At 43.5% G+C, this 16763-nt stretch overlaps 1 protein-coding gene across 3 annotated transcripts in view; it reads right to left on the bottom strand.

Moving 5' to 3' along the window:
* The window catches only part of TMEM117 (transmembrane protein 117), a 215576-nt gene that overhangs the window by 69584 nt on the left and 129229 nt on the right, over nucleotides 1-16763 (bottom strand). For all 3 annotated transcript variants that reach the window (XM_083574570.1, XM_083574569.1, XM_083574571.1), the window contains exon 5: nucleotides 12378-12475. In XM_083574570.1, the coding sequence (XP_083430696.1) occupies nucleotides 12378-12475 (98 nt within the window). The remainder of the gene's footprint in view (nucleotides 1-12377; nucleotides 12476-16763) is intronic.

The raw sequence follows: 16763 nt of genomic DNA, 5'->3' as shown, positions 1-16763 counted from the left end.
GGCAGCTGTGACTGCTGCTTACACCGGCGGGGAGAATGGGAAGGATGAGGAAGTGGGAAGGTCAATGGAGTACAAACATACCAGCAAAGTACAATCCAGCCAATGCATTTGTCCCTACCACCTTATCCCTCTACCTCCTAGTAAGCAGCAAGACTCAGCTGTCAGGAGGTCATGTAAGCATTGCTGCCACAACATGCTGTACACTACTAATAAAACCACCATCAGCACAGAGGATTTTGCTTCCCGGAAAAATGTATACAAAGCTGTAACTTGGAAGAGATTTTGGGGGAAGCTGTTCCTCAATGTGGGCACCACCACTGGCAAGGTCCTGATCCACTATTAACAAATTACACCCAATCTCACACAGAAAAATAAATATATGCTGAAGATATTGCTAAACTAAAATACATGGTGGTTTTATGTTATTATATCAACGTAAATTACCCTTGTTTGCATGGTGACATTTTTGCAACCCACCTGTGGACCATTTGGTGAAGAACCATTTGACTATAAACAGAAATGATAAATAAAAAAGCACACACTTTAGATTCCTTTAACAGCTTCTGCAGCTAAGCTGACTTACACAAGGTTACTTCTTTCTATAATATCTATTTGATACGACTGCATGTCAATATGCGGCAGCTGATCAATGGGCATTTGGCAGTCAGATGACAAATGTCTAAAAACCCTACAGAGATCTGGTTGTGAGAAGCTGGCAAGGTGATTCAGATTCAGCTTTCAGCATGTCCTGACTACAGTCTGTAAAGTTACTTTCTGCTGCCAACTTCTCTTTTTAGAGGATTTCAGGTGCCCTATAAAAATCTGAGTCATGCTGCTGGTTATTTTTAGGGATGAATGGATTCCCTTCATTTCGTAACTGTTCTGAGGTTCTATCATTCCTTTGATTCTCTTCTAGAAGAATTCCAGTCAGAGATCAGGACTTCAAAACATCCATTCTTAAATTCAGTCCGTGGACGGTGCCTCACAGGGTCACATGTCAGCCCCACTTCCTCCACCCTTGACCTTTCCTGTGAAGAGTACGAAGATTCGAAGGAGAGAGGGTTGTAAATGCACGCAGTTGAGCATTTTTACAGGCACCCCTGTGATTAGGAACCCAGTTCCAATCATGGGGAGAACTGTGTGTTCAGACATGATTGAACCTCACTTCAGAATATTCAACACATGGGAAGTGACAGAGGCAGAATGGACAGCCCACATCATCTCCACAATAGAATTCAAGGATTCCTGAATAGGCTAGTATTGTTGGTTGGTTGTTTGTTGTTTTTAAAGGAAACTTCAAAATTCCATAAAAATACAATATACCGTATTTTTTGCTCTATAAGACTCACTTTTTCTCTCCTAAAAAGTAAGGGGAAATGTGTGTGCATGTTATGGAGTGAATGCAGGCTGCGCAGCTATCCCAGAAGCCAGAACAGCAAGAGGGATTGCTGCTTTCATTGCGCAGTGATCCCTCTTGCTGTTCTGACTTCTGAGATTCAGAATATTTTTTTCCTTGTTTTCCTCCTCCAAAAACTAGGTGCGTCTTGTGGTCTGGTGCGTCTTATAGAGTGAAAAATATGGTATATATTATGCTTCCTAGAAAAAAATAGATGCTAGGTGTAGTTTGCACAGCAGGCTGGAAGAGAGGGGAAAGCATTTTTCTCCCTTCAAACTCATGCTGTGCCATAGGAGCCAACTTCTAGGGGCTGAGCCCCACCCCCCAAGTTGATGGGCAGGGCAGGGATTACCTGGGGTCCCTCAATATTTTATTCAAATTGGCACCCCTGTGCTGTCCTAAGCATCCACTGCTGATGGGAGAGAAAGGGGGTTTAAGAAGGGTACAGGGTTGCATACATGGCAAAGAATATTAACTTCACATATTTGCTCACGGCAGTTGAACTTGTGGTGGCTAGCCAGGAAAGAGATTGTTGTGGATATGGCTCAGAGAAAATGCCTATCCAGGGTGAGAAAGTGGGGGTGGGGGGAGGAATCATATTCAATGCCATAGATCAGTATGAAAATAAGAGTATGTAAAACCTGTGGTATTGTAATGCTGTTATACCAAGGCGCATCCACACTTGGAATATTTTGTACGGTGCTGGGCAGCATATCCCAAGAAGGATGCGCAGAGCTGAAGAGGGAGCAACCCTTCTCAAGTGGTTGAAGCACCTTCACTTAGGAAAGGCTACAATGATTGGGGCTTTTCATTATTATTTTTTAAAAAGCAACTAATGGAGGTCATAAGTACAGTGGTACCTCGGGTTATAGATGCTTCAGGTTACAGACTCCGCTAACCCAGAAATAGTACCTCGGGTTAAGAACTTTGCTTCAGGATGAGAACAGAAATTGTGCAGCGGCAGCACAGTGGCAGCAGAAGGCCCCATTAGCAAAAGTGGTGCTTCAGGTTAAGAACAGTTTCAGGTTAAGAACGGACCTCTGGAATGAATTAAGTACTTAACCTGAGGTACCACTGTTAAATGTAATGGTAAAGGACTCCTGGACTGGTTAAGTCCAGTCAAAGGCGACTATGGGGTTGCTGCTCTCAACTAGCTTTCAGGCCGAGGGAGCCGGCGTTTGTCCACAGACAGCTTTCTGGGTCATGTGGCCAGCATGACTAAACCGCTTCTGGTGCCATGGAATACCAGAGCGCATGGAAACACCATTTACCTTCCTACCACAGTGGTACCTATTTATGTACTTGCACTGGCGTGCTTTCGAACTGCTAGGTTGGCAGGAGCTGGGACAGAACAATGGGAGCTCCTTCTGTCACGGGGATTCAAACCGCCGACCTTCCAATCAGCAAGCCCAAGAGGCTCGGTGGTTTAGACCACAATGCCACCCGCGTCCCATAATGAGGGTCATAGTTGAGGTTTGTTACACCATGTAAACTGCAGACAAAATGGATGGAAAGGAGAGAGGTTTTCTCCCTCTTACACGTGCCAATCCTGAATCCATTTGGGATGAGGTTCAGATCAGACAACAAGAAGCTCTTTTTCTTTTCTAATTAAAGTACAGCATTTGCTACCTTAAGGCTGTGATGGCCACTAGTGACTTAAAAGGCGAATGTGGCTTTCAATAGCTGCTCATCATGAGGGCGATGTATTACCTCCAGGATCAGAGGCAACCACCTTTGAGTGTCAGTTGCTGGAGGGCAACAACAGAAGACAGGCATTCTCCTCACATTCTGCTTGTGGGCTTTCCAGAGGCTTGGCTACTGCAGGGTACAAGGTGGTGTATCTGAGGACCTTTGGCACAGCCTCTTCTTTGGAAAGAAGCAGCTGCTTCTCTCCATGCCTCCAGCAACCTTCCCTTGCCCTCAGGCTTCACCATGGACAAAGTAGAATTCCTATCAAATAATCAAGGGTTGTCTCCTCTTGCCAGCTTTATGATCAACTGTTCTAAGCCTCAGACATCTAGCTTACAATGTCCCTAGGAGTATATATAGGATCATATTTTTTCTGCACTTTATTGCACCAATACATTATAACCATGCTTCCTTTTTCCACAAAAGTGATTATAAAGCTGCCATGTATATTCCCCTTTTCGTTGGCCCGATCTCTCTACCTATAATTATTATGTGGCTGGATTTGTTCTTCCCATGATTTCTAATGAATTCTGCTCAATGATGAATGAATAAACGCCAGTGTATCCCATCCTTGCGTGGACAGGCGGAGTCCCCCAAACCCTGGGCAGCCCCCGTGTGGAATAACGACTCAAGACAATGTGCTATGGGATTAAAATTGGCCACAACTTTATTATGTTTCAGATGTGGGTAGACCTTGGCTCAGGCATTGGGCATTTATCCCTCCCAGTCCCCCGCCGGGGATCTGGGGAACATCAGGGTTATCCAGTGGGGGGGGTAAGGGCTGGCTCTAGCGAACATATGTTCAAGCAGAGAGAGCCCGCCCCCGTTACGCCGCCGTCACAGGGGAGAGCAATGATGACCTCTAGGCGTATGGCCAACGCCTCCCTTCAAACAACCCCTTTAACGGGGGACCCTAGTATCGCCGCCCCAAAGAGGAGGGGGCGTGGGTCACCGCTGCACACACACCCCATTTAGGCAAGATAGACTAAAGGATTCCGCCCAAGGCCTGATACCGCCAAAGTTGTGACGTTTTGCTATGGGAAAGGCAAACCTGCCAATGCAGGGAAATTCCTTTCCGGCCCTTCAACAGCGACCCTGACGTAGCAGCGCCTGCGTACCTGTGGAGAAAAGGTTAATCTGCAAAAGAAGTCTTAACTGAGGGTGGGTAGGGTGGGAGAAGCTCTGGAGCCAACTGACAATTCCCAGGTAAGATCCTCCCTCTATTGTGTGGGCAAGTAGTCCCTCCCCCTACCTGGCCTGATCACCTTGGCAACGCTTCCCCAGGCGGGATTGGGCAACTGACTGAGGTAGGCGGAGACCTCCAGGTATCCCACCTGGGGGAAGGCGAAGCCAAGCCTGTGCTAATGTTGCCGCATAGGGTCCAGGGGCTGTGCGCGACCATGCAAAGGGCACCCCCCCATTTAATGTGGGGAGCGGTCATTCTGTCTTCTTCTGTATGTCGTCTTTAGACAGAAATATATTCTACTGCTTGTCATCGTTCTACCAGATTTTCCTGTTATAAATATTCTCTTCCAATATCAGGCACTATTTCAGCTCATTTTCCTTGGCTTTGAGATTTCTAGAACTACGTATGAGCACCTCTATATTTTGTCTCCCTTTAGATGTTATTTTTGGTTGTGATTTTGCTATGTTACCTTGACTGATTGAATCTCCCCTGTCTCTGGGCTCCTCCAGGTGCCCTGCTTATTGCACATTGATTCTGATTTGCTTGCACAAAGTTTAAGAGGAGATTAGACTATGTCCAGTTTGCAATGAGCATTCATTATGATTAGTTTGCAGTGAGGTTATACAGCAGTGAGCATTCATGCTGATTTGCTTGTGCAGTGGTTAGACATATTCCAGTTAATCATTCACTCTCCCCACACTTTTCTATGCATTTCCCTGTCACTTTCCTAACCTCAGAAAGCCAGCTTTTTAAAAACACTGGATTTATTCTGCCAGAGCAACAGAGCACTTTTAATCCACTTTAACTGTGCAAACCTAGATTTCTGGTGTGCTCTGGATCCCCCACCCTCAAAACACTGATAGTCTGGAGATGACCTGTGTGTACAGCTGCTTCCTACCAATTCTTGCCCGCTAAGGAATGCTGGCTGCAGCAGCACCATCTGCCTTGGTGTAGGAATACCATCGTCTGGAGCAAAGGGATTAGACTGGTAGAGGAAGAAGCTGTAGATATCTGCCAACAGTCAGATGGCTTGCCTGGAACAAGAATTCCTCCAGAGCCAGGTCAGAGGAGCAGTGTCCTTTTAGAACTATGAAAAATAAATCTCCAAGAAAACCCAAACCCAAAACCAACCCATGAAATATTGCAAGGATTTATTAAACCAGAGATTATATTGTAGCAGTTCCAAGAGTTTCTTTCTTTCCTCAATCACAGAAAGATGTTTGTTTCACACACAGTTGTCTTAAGGAAAGAAAGGAATCACTTGTGACGTATAGCATTTGTTTTTACTCAAGGACACAAGACGGGAATTGGCTTCTGATGGTATCACGCCTGCATAGTTTAAAGACAATCTGGAAAGCTATATATGCTTGTGTTGAGCTCCGGTGACAGTACAGCATTCATGGGTCACTGAGAGAGTAGTAAGGCAGAGATTCTTTGCAATTCTACCTGTTCCAACCACTGACTACTCTGATAACTTTGTAGACCAAAATTTAGCAGCCATGCTAGTCCAACGGAACAAGAACAGGGCAAAATTACTAGGTGCAAGAATTAATTAGTAGATGCAATAAAGGTATTGCAGTATGTGCTACTTTAAATCAGATCAGATTTAGCCATCCAGAATTCTGTAAAACAAGGAAGAAATTGTGTCATCAAGGTCTTGTGCAATGTTGAGAGACTGAAATTTCTCCTTAGTAGGCACAACAATAACGTGATGACGGTAACCACTGGTGCCAGCTCCCACAAGAAATCAGAAATCGCGTTGAGGGCCTCATGAGGCCTTGGACGCAACCTCTGAGGCCCTATGAGGCCTCAGAAGTGCATTGGAGGCCACCCAAGCACCACTGTGGCCCCCACAATGTAAGATGATGTCATGATGAGGGACGTTGTGCACCCATAGTCTGGGGCCCAAGTCGGTACCTCTGATGATAATCATGGCAGTAATAGTAGCATGAGGAGGATTTCTTAGCTGCCCTTCACCATGTTTTAAATAAATAAAATGCTTCAGATTACCTTGGAACTCAAACCCCTTTTCCGCAGTGTTAAGTTGTGGGTGAACATATCAGACGACACAGCGATTCTTCAAACAGCTCTTGTTTATTCACAGGCCAGAACAGAACTGAACTGAACTGAAGGGTTCAGTCAGCCTGCTTATATAGAGCTCCAGTCCAACATAACTGTAACAATTTTCTAAAACTATCCAATCACTGAACATCACTTTCGATCCCTTATTTGCATAACTATCTACAGTATCTCCCTGCTGGCCCAGGGTGAGAACTTCAGTACATAACACCCAGGTCATGAGGCATTCTTTGCCTCACACAGGATGCCGTGTTGGGGAAACACCATCACTATGTCAAGGGACACAACAGCAGGCCTTGTTCCTTCCATGCTAGCAAGCCTGCTGGCCAATCCATCCCAATCACACATGTAGCATCCATGCAAAGAGATGTTAGCATTGTTACAAAAGTTGGGCACCACCCCAGTCTTTGCTGAGCTGTGGCAAGATCCCGGGAGGGTTCCCGCCACTCACTCAGGGTCTGTATTCCTTTGAGAATCAAGACCCGCCGAATGACATAGCTTTAAGAAATATGCTTCATTCACATATTTACACCTGACTTTGGATGGAGGGAGTCCAGATCTTACAGCATGGCCAACTCAAGAGGGGGGTTGTTTCCCGCAGCCGTGCAGCCCTGAAGGTCCAAGGCATCTCAACGGAAGTGTTGCTGAAACTAAGCTGTGGGCACAGCCTTTCTCCTCTGGTCTCTCACTCTGAATCCCTATCAGGCAGATTGAGAGGGGGAGCTCCTCCTCTGGGCATGTATGACACATTACTCAGCAATGTGCAGTACTCTCCTCACGCAGGGTGTCAGAGGTGGAGAAGAGCCAGCAGGAGCTTCTCCCTCCTTCTCCTGACACACACACACACACACACACACACACACACACACACACACACTGATTGCTCAAGTCTCCTGCTTCTATCATCTACCTTCTGTTGACCGCTCCTCAGTGTCCCAGGCTCAAAGGTGTTATCTTCGGAGCGTTCCCTGAGGGACTCTTGGGAGGCAGGCTACCACCCAGCCAGTTTGAGCCCTCACTGGAGAACTCTTGGGCTGGTGGCTCCCAGCTCTTCTCCTCCTCCAACCAGGCCTTGACATCTATCCTGTACTAACTGCCAGTCATCAAACCGCTTATGAAAATCTCTTGAGATCTGGAGGTGATGGTCAGTATAGTCACTCGTATTCAAGAGGCCCTTGGCACCCACAGAAGCTCCCTCCAGGCTAATCCATTAACCTAGCATCAAAAATGTCTCAGTAAAAAAAAGTGCCGTTTATCAATCATTCTATTTTATCATTCTATTTATTTCAGATGCGCTGAGAATTCAAATGAGTAGCTCAGTTCAATCCACCTAAGGGCAAAGCAATCCTACCAAGCAACAGAAAAACAAACACACATCAAAAAAACCTTGTTTCTTAAAAGCCAGGAAAAGAGGCGGACTCTGGAGGTCAACCAATTAGAATTATTTCAAGGAGAAAGTTTAATCAAAAGGAAGGAGGGGAAAGCTTTAGTAATATTCTCCACCTCAGCCACATGTATTCGGCTAAGCTTATGCGGCTCGAGCAACTAATGCAATTTAAATGTACGCCAGATCCATTTTAATGCAGTCTTCGGGCAACCCCTCTTCCCTGACTGCCTTTGTCGTTAATGCAATCAAATTTATGTTACGTTGTGGCAGGGGAAAGTGGATGCTGATGTGAAGTAGGAATACTCAAAAATATTTTTCTGTCTTCAGATGTGGGGTTTGCCTTTTGAAAGCCCCCCCTTCCATCTTTCCCTCGCTCCCTTCTAAAAGTCAGGTGTCTTTCTGCGGAAACACATGGGGATTTGCCCATTAGCGATGAGAAAGGCTTACACTTGTGTCGCAGGAAGCACTGCCATAAATTAGAGTCAAGGTTCATCACAAGGCAAGCTAATCCAATTCCAAAGGAGAGGGCTGTGAATGCGCCATAGCACAAAAGGATGAGAGGCACTTACCAGGCTACTGACAACACCATTATTTTAAAGGCTCTTTAAGCTAGGCCTTTGAGTGCATTCGTCGGTACAATAAATAGATTGTATAATCTTCAGCATAAAGACGCGGTATGAGCAAGGTAGCTCAAATCCATGGATGTGAAAGGTTTGCATCATATTTGTTGTTCTAATAATTTTTGGGCATCCATTCAAAGATGTCTTTGTGTGATGGGGTTTTAAAGCAAAATGGGGGCGGGAGAGGACAAAGAGAATAAAAAGGAGGTGCATTAGACAACAAGGAGACCTATGCAACAGCTGCTGTTAACATTTTGTGATTTTGATATTTTAATCTATCTGAAGTTCTACCTATTGCTTTTCCTGTTGGAGGTAGACAACATGTAATTATGGAACGCCAAAATCTGAGCACCTTGTTCTTATTATTTCATCTCATGTACAAAGTAAAACTGGATGACTCAATATTGCTCAGCTATCAGCTCATTCTTCTACGGCAAAAGAAAGCTATATTGATTTTTTTCAATAAAACATCTTAGGTTATCTTTTGTAGCATGATATGAGTTACCTGAGCAGAAATGAGTCAGTTAAAGTAGACATAGATGCAAAGTGTGTGTCTTCTACTCCTAAGGATTTTGCAAAAGTCTTACACAGGTATGCTTCTTATTCTTACTCTTAATTTTATTAGTATTAATTTTGTTATTAATTTTATTAACTGCCTTTCACCAGCAGGCCCCAGGGTTGGTTACAGCAATGTAGAAATCCAGAATTAAAAACAGTTTAAATATATCACAGGAATGAGTTGGGACTTGAAAACACACATCTAGGGTGCCAAAGGTCAAGTAAAAGAGGTACACTTTTAGCAGTCGCTGAAAGCTGTACAGTCGTACCTTAGTTCTTGAACAGAATGTGTTCTGGGAGCCCGTTCAACTTCCAGAACCATTCAAAAACCAAGGCATGGCTTCTGATTGGCAGCAGGAGCATCCTGCAGCCAATCGGAAGCTGGGCCGGACGTCCAGCTGCCAAAAATTGTTTGAAAACCAGAACACTCACTTCCAGTTTTCGATTGTTCGGGAGCTGAAACGTACGAGTTCTAAGGCGTTCAGCAACCAAGGTACAACTGTATAGGGAAAGCAGCAGATGCACCTGTGTGAAGAGGGCATTCCACAGCTTAGGGGCTACCACCAGTGGCAGAGCTTCATGCTCCAGCACTGGGAGGTGAAGAGCAGGTGGGGGCATGGCTGGTGGTGGTGTCCTGGGGGTGCCCAGCGCGGGAGGGCAGCCACGATGGCACCCCACCGGGATCGTGGTGCTGGGGGCTGTGTGCTCCCCCCGCCCCCCTCTTCATCCGCCAGTGGCTGCCACAGGAAAGGCCCTCTCCTAGGCCATCCCCACCAGCATTCTGAACTTCTCAAGGTGGAGCTACAAAGAAGGGACCCTTTGCTGATTTTAACACCCAGCGGGGACTGTAAAAAAGGAGATATTCTTTTAGATATTTGGGGCCAAGTTGTTTAGGGCTTTAAACACTAGCATGAGCACCTTAAACTGAGCCTTGAAATTAACTGGCAGCCAATGCAGCTGCTTTAGAATAGGCATTATACAAATTATAAAGGCAACCACAGCCAGTTTGCAAGCTCAGTTCAGAGGAGAGATATGGTCATTTGAGATGGTAAGTGTTGAAGCAAGATATTGCCTATGACAATCATTCTGCCAGTATAATCCCAAATGTTATAGCAAATTGTCCATCATCAATCTGGGATCTTGCTGGGGGGGCGGCACATGTGTGCAATTCATATAATTTCATTTTATGTCCCTTCCCATTCAACATATGGAGTTGCTTAATTAAGCATATTTTTTAAAATGCTTTAGATTCCAAAGTTTGATTTCCATTTTTTTAGATCTAAAGCTATCTCAACAGAAATCTTCTCCTTTACACTGTGTGCAAAACGGTGCTTTTAAATAAGAGGTAATGCAGTGAGGCATGTTGAACAAATGTTGAATAAATATAAAATATGTAAACCATGTGATCTTCTAAGCTAACATTGATCAATGGTTTGGAATAAGCCATATTCACTTCCCCTTCTTCTTTGAGCAATATGCAACACTAGCTGAAGTACATTAAATTTGCCAAAATGGAGGTTGGAAGCAAATTCTTGCTAAAAGCATATGGAAGATGTAAATTCGGAATGTGTTCTGCAAATTTGCACCTTAAAGATTCGCTACCTTAATGATTCTTCACAACTAGCTTTTTCAAATTAATGCTTTAAGCAGCTGGGCCATTCTAAGATGGGGGTGGGAAATATTTCATTTGCGCCCATCAATTGAGAGGTGGCCCTGGGAGATATCACAGGGTGAGAGGCTGTGAGAAGAGAGGCATGAGCCCAGGTCAGAAATGGAAGGACACACCTTCCTCTGTAGAGGATGGAAGATAAGATATAGTGATGAAATAGGATCTTGTAGGTTCTTTCTTTTCTTCATTTCCTGTAGATTAGTTTGTTTCGTTTATTGCATTGTGAAAACTTCAATAAATTTCCCAAAGGCATTTGCATAGTGGGTTTAATCTTCACCAATGGAAGGGATGGTTCTGTCTAAGTTATGGTTAATTCCCAGTTTGGACCTATTTCCCATTACTGCAGACCCATTTAAATCAATGGGCTTAAGAAAGCTAGGGTGGAATAATGATTGGGGTGCTAGAATATGACCCGGGAAGCTAAAGTTCAAATCCTCGGTCCAGTATACCTAACGGAGCATCTCCACCCCCATTGTTCTGCCCGGACACTGGGGTCCAGCGCCGAGGGCCTTCTGGCAGTTCCCTCACTGTGAGACGCGAAGTTACAGGGAACCAGACAGAGGGCCTTTTTGGTAGCGGCACCCGCCCTGTGCAACACCCTCCCACCAGATGTCAAAGGAAAAAACAACTACCAGACTTTTAGAAGACATCTGAACGCAGCCCTGTTTAGGGAAGCTTTTAATATCTGAAGGACTGTTGTATTTTAATATTTTGTTGGAAGCCACCCAGAGTGGCTGAGGAAACCCAGCCAGATTGGCAGGGTATGAATAAATAAATAAATAAATATGATGATGATGATGATGATGATGATGATGATGATGATGATTATCCCGGCTTAGTTGTAAAACTCTCTGTGTGACCTTGGGCCAATTGTCATCTCTCAGTGTTATTGTGAGGGTAAAATGGGATGGAGAAGTGTGCATACCACCCGGAGCTTCTTAGAGGAACGTTGGGACATGAACATAATAACTAATAAATAACGTCACTTCTGTTCAGTCATTTAGTCATTTTAGTGAGTCTATGCCAAGTATATCTAACATTAGGCATCACCCAATGAGTTATTACCCCAGTATAAGAGCTAAATAGCTTACCAAGATATTTGTGTTCTCATCAACACTGCTTTGTGAATGGTCACTGTAGCTATTTTATATATGGTTAAACTATAATATAATTGTCACAGTCTGTATTTTTTGCATTTCCTGTTTATATATCCCCCTCTACAACCACGTGTCTTTAAGGGGTCACAATACTTTGTTATAATTTTGAACGTTACTTATTTGCCCATCTTTCTTTTTCACTCTGCTTATTAAGAAGGCTGTTATTGAATGCCTGGCATGTATCCCATAAATAATGTCTTTATTTAATGAGCAGTGTTGCTTAAGGCAATTTTATTTCATTGCCCACAGCAAGAAATGAAGGCACTTATGTCACCCTTTATATTTTAAAAATCCCCATTAGATCAGCTTATTTTTGAAGATGAAATGATGTCTTGCTTACACTTAATCCAATTTAACATTCAAGACATTTGTGGCAAATTATTTCAAGGTAAAAATAGATTAAGAAAACTTTATGTCATGGTAAAACACAGCAGAACATTTATTGATTTGATTCTGATAAGAAAAGAGACTCTGGATCAGACCAAGGATCTATCTCAGCTTTGCTCAACCTGATACCCTCCAGATGTTTTGCGCCACAACCCTTGGAGGTGGTTCAGAATTATATATTTACATGGTATATTCTGTACAAGCACACAGACAACCATTTGCAATAATTGAACTGTGGTTATTTCCTACCAGAATAAAATGATCCTGATGTTCCCTCTTTTCCAGAAAGCTCTGGCAGACTTTCCCCAGTCTGGATAAGGCTTGTCCTGAAGCATCATATCTGTGACCTGGAGTGAAGAAAGAGACAAAGAGACTAGTTCAAGCTGAGGTAGTTCAGTTACAGTCATACCCACAAAGAGGGGGGGGGGGAGAAGGAGAGGGAGAGGGAGAACGCTGCCTTATGAGGAACGGCTAAGGGAGCTGGGCATGTTTAGCCTGGAGAAGAGGAGGTTAAGGGGTGATATGATAGCCATGTTCAAATATATAAAAGGATGTCACATAGAGGAGGGAGAAAGGTTGTTTTCTGCTGCTCCAGAGAAGCGGACACGGAGCAATGGATCCAAACTACAAGAAAGAAGAGACTTCCGGAGGCGGCGCGAAACAGCAATGGCGGTCCTCTTCAGTTGTTGAAGAGGGGCTCCGCGGAAAAGGGTCGTGCGCTGCGGCACAGCGACGACCCGTTCAGGAAAACCACGGGTAGAGTGAGCCCGTGGCCGTGGGATTCGGCGGGCACCAGGAGCGACCTCGGAAACGCAGAAGGGACCCCGTAAGGGGCTCCGGAACGTGGAGGGGGTAGCGGTGCTGTGAATCCATCGCTCTTTCCGCGGAAGTGAAGCCGCGCGGCTGCTGCTGATGAGCGCTGACCTTTCTTCTTTGAACATTTGATCGGAAACAACAAACTCGTGAGTAAGAAATTTGAGGCTTTATTTGGACTCTAAATTGATGAATTTCGGCTGAAAACGGGAGACGCTAAAAAGGAAGTCAGTCTTCCGTCCCTGTTTAAAGTACTGAGCAAAGTTTTCTTTTAAAGCGGAAGCGTTGAAAAGAGTTTAAAAGAAGTTGGAATTTACCCTGCAAGTTTGAATTTGACTGATTAAAAATAAAGGGAAAGTCAAAACTGTATTATAAATGGACTGAGACTGTGCTATACCTCTCCTTATTTTGTGGATTACAAAGTTATGAGCCCCAGCACACGGGCTGCCTGGATACAAAGTAACATCAGACTGTGGCAATTGTGTATAGAGACATAAAGTTACTTGGGCTACTTTACAGCCACTAAAAAGGAACTGTTGTTTACACCTTCGCAAAGAACTTTCATTATCTGCAGTGTAAAGTGATCTTAGAGGGTTCCACCCCCCCTATTTTGGAATTTACTATATATGGGATTTAAATGGTGGAAAATTTTCTATCCTTCTTCCTAACTTTTGGGGAGCTCCCCCTGCTGGATTGTGGAATATAAATCTCTGAGAACTGCTGGTTGTTTTGGAAATTCTTTTGCCTGGATGATTACTTTTCCCATGGGATTTACAATTTGACCTTGAAACCTAGACAGCTGTGGAATGAGTGTGGCAGGAAAAACAAGGGCTGCCAAGAAAGCAAAACAAACTGAGCTATTGCAATCAACTTTGCCTGTGCAGCCACGTAGATCATCTGTTCCAACAGTGATAGATCTGCCAGAAGGACAATTTAAACAGCCAGCTTTGGAGGATATGGCTGCAGGAGGGTTAGACCCTATTTCTAAAGAAATTTTGGAACAACTGGCAGCATTAAATAAGAAAGCCGACGAACAAGCGGCTAAATTTGACCAGGTTACAGCAACAATTAATAAGTTGACAGACCAAGTTGCTCAAAATACACAGGCGATAGGAAATTTCGAAAAGACTATATCAGAGAATCGAAAATTAGCTGAAGACGCAAATACGAAAGCAGACCAAAATAAAAAAAGGATTGAGGAATTAAGAGGGGAAGTAAGACCACTGAGCAGACAGGTTACTGAACAACAGGCCTATCTGTCTATGGCGGAGCTGAAAAACCGGGAGAGTAATCTTAGGATCAGAAACATCCCAGAACTAGAAAAGGAAGATTTGGCCGGCTTTTTGACAGCAGAAATATCCAAGTTCTGGGGTCTGGCAGAAGAGAAAGACTTCAAAATCGTCACCGCTTTTAGATTGGGAAGAGTGGCCAAGAAAGACAAACCAAGGGATTGCTTGATCATATTGAGATACAAGCAAGAAAAAGATAACATACTTGGCCTACATTTTAAAAACCCATTGGTGATACAGGGGAAGACAGCAGAAATCTTCAGAGACATACCAAAACAACTGTTGGATTTAAGAACTATATATAAGGACCTGGCAAGATTATTAAGAAACAACACAATCCCCTACAGGTGGGAATTTCCCCAAGGACTATCTTTTAATTTGAAAGGGAAGAAGGTGAGAATCAGAACAGCAGAAGAGCAAGAAAAATTCCTAAACGACTACGGGGAGGACCTTCGAAAAGGGACAGCAGGTACCTGGCCACCCCCCACGCCAGACACAAAAGATCCACCTCCAGACATAGACGATAAGGGAGACAATCCCACTGGCTAACAAGTGGATCCAGGATGTCTCTGCAGCTTTTTAGTTGGAATATTCATGGTGCAAATTCCCCTGAAAAAAGGAAAAGGATTTTCCATATTTTGAGGAAAGAACAACTAGACGTCATTTGTCTCCAGGAAACCCACGTGACTAGGCTCCACAGAAGAGTGCTAATAAACAAGCGACTAGGCCAAGAATTTATTTCATCAGCTAAAGAAAAGAAAAGGGGAGTCGTGATATATGCAAAGGAGAGCCTAGCACCAAAATTTGTGTTTAAAGATGAACAAGGAAGAATTTTGGCGATTGAGATACAATCACAAGGACAAAAATTTTTGATAATTGGAATTTATGCACCAAATGAGGGGAAATCTGAATTTTATGGGAAGCTGCATGAGACAATGCTGGACCACATGGACTACAACAACATCATTCTGATGGGAGATATGAATGGGGTTGTCTCCACACACATGGATAAGTCACAAAACCAAAATGTGACTAAAGATGGCAGACTACCAAAGACCTTTTTTGAACTCACAGACAATATGGATTTGATTGACATTTGGAGGACAAAGAACCCCTTAGGTAGAGAGGGAACATTCTTTTCTGAAGCCCACCTATCCTGGACAAGAATCGACCAAATCTGGATATCTGGAGGACTGGCACCTAAGACCAAAAAAGTAGAGATCTGCCCTAAAACTTGCTCCGACCATAACCCCTTGAAAATGGACTTGAGACTTACACCAGCTGGATCCTTCAGATGGAGAATGAATGACGCATTGTTTAGAGACCAGGAGATAGTGAAGAAGGCCCAAAAGACGATGAAAGACTACTTCGAATTGAATTTGAACACGTCGGTGGAAAAAAAAACAATCTGGGACGCAAGTAAAGCTGTCATGAGAGGGTTTCTGATACAGCAGAATTCTATTAAGAAAAAACTCTGGAATGGTAAAAAGGACAAGATTTTGGAAAGGATAAAAGACGGAGAGAAAAAGTTGAGACTAAATCCAAAATCAAAAGAAGTTTTGAGAGAAATAAAATTCCATCAAGCACAATATGCTAAATTGATAAACCAAGAAGTTGAATGGAAAATTAAACAGATGAAACAAAGATCATTTGAATCCGCAAATAAATGTGGGAAGCTGCTTTCATGGCAGCTGAAAAAGAGACAAAAACTGAACTTTGTTACCAATCTAGAGGTTGAAGGAGAATGTATTCAGAAACCAGAGGAAATTAGAAAGTGTTTCCAGAGATATTTTAAAAAATTGTTTTCCCAAGGACCCCAAGTGGAGACTGAAATAAATAATTTTTTAAAAAGCTATGGCCTACAAAAATTAACACAAGATAAACAAACTGACCTGAATTATAAAATAACCCAACAGGAAATCGAAAATGCCATTCAGCACATGCAACTAGGCAAATCTCCGGGCCCAGATGGACTTACCTCCAAATACTATAAGACATTAAAGGAATACCTGACCCAGCCATTGATGGAGGTATGCAACCAAATCATGGAAGGGAAGGGGGCACCAGAATCGTGGAAAGAGGCATTCATCACTTTGATACCAAAACTGGAATCTGAAAAGACTCAACTTAAGAATTACCGTCCCATCTCACTCCTAAATGTGGATTACAAGATTTTTGCTGACATTTTGGCAAATAGATTGAAAAAAGTTTTAAATGGAGTTATTCATAAAGACCAAGCAGGCTTTCTCCCTGGTAGGCATCTGTCAGACAATACTAGGAACATCGTCGATGTTCTGGAACTTCTACAGACAAATTTGAATACGAAAGCAGTATTGATATTTGTGGACGCGGAGAAGGCCTTTGACAATATATCTTGGAAATTTATGAAGAAGAATTTGGAAGGGATGGGAGTGGGAAGGGCGTTCCAAAATGGTATAGATACAATATATTCAGAACAAAAGGCTAAATTGATAGTAAACAATGTGGTGACAGAAGAGTTTAAAATTGAAAAGGGAACACGACAGGGGTGCCC

Source organism: Podarcis filfolensis (assembly GCF_964270895.1).
Source record: "Podarcis filfolensis genome assembly, chromosome: 10".
NCBI lineage: Eukaryota > Metazoa > Chordata > Lepidosauria > Squamata > Lacertidae > Podarcis > Podarcis filfolensis.
Note: the sequence above shows the minus strand (reverse complement) of the source record. Positions and strands in the feature narration are given on the sequence as shown.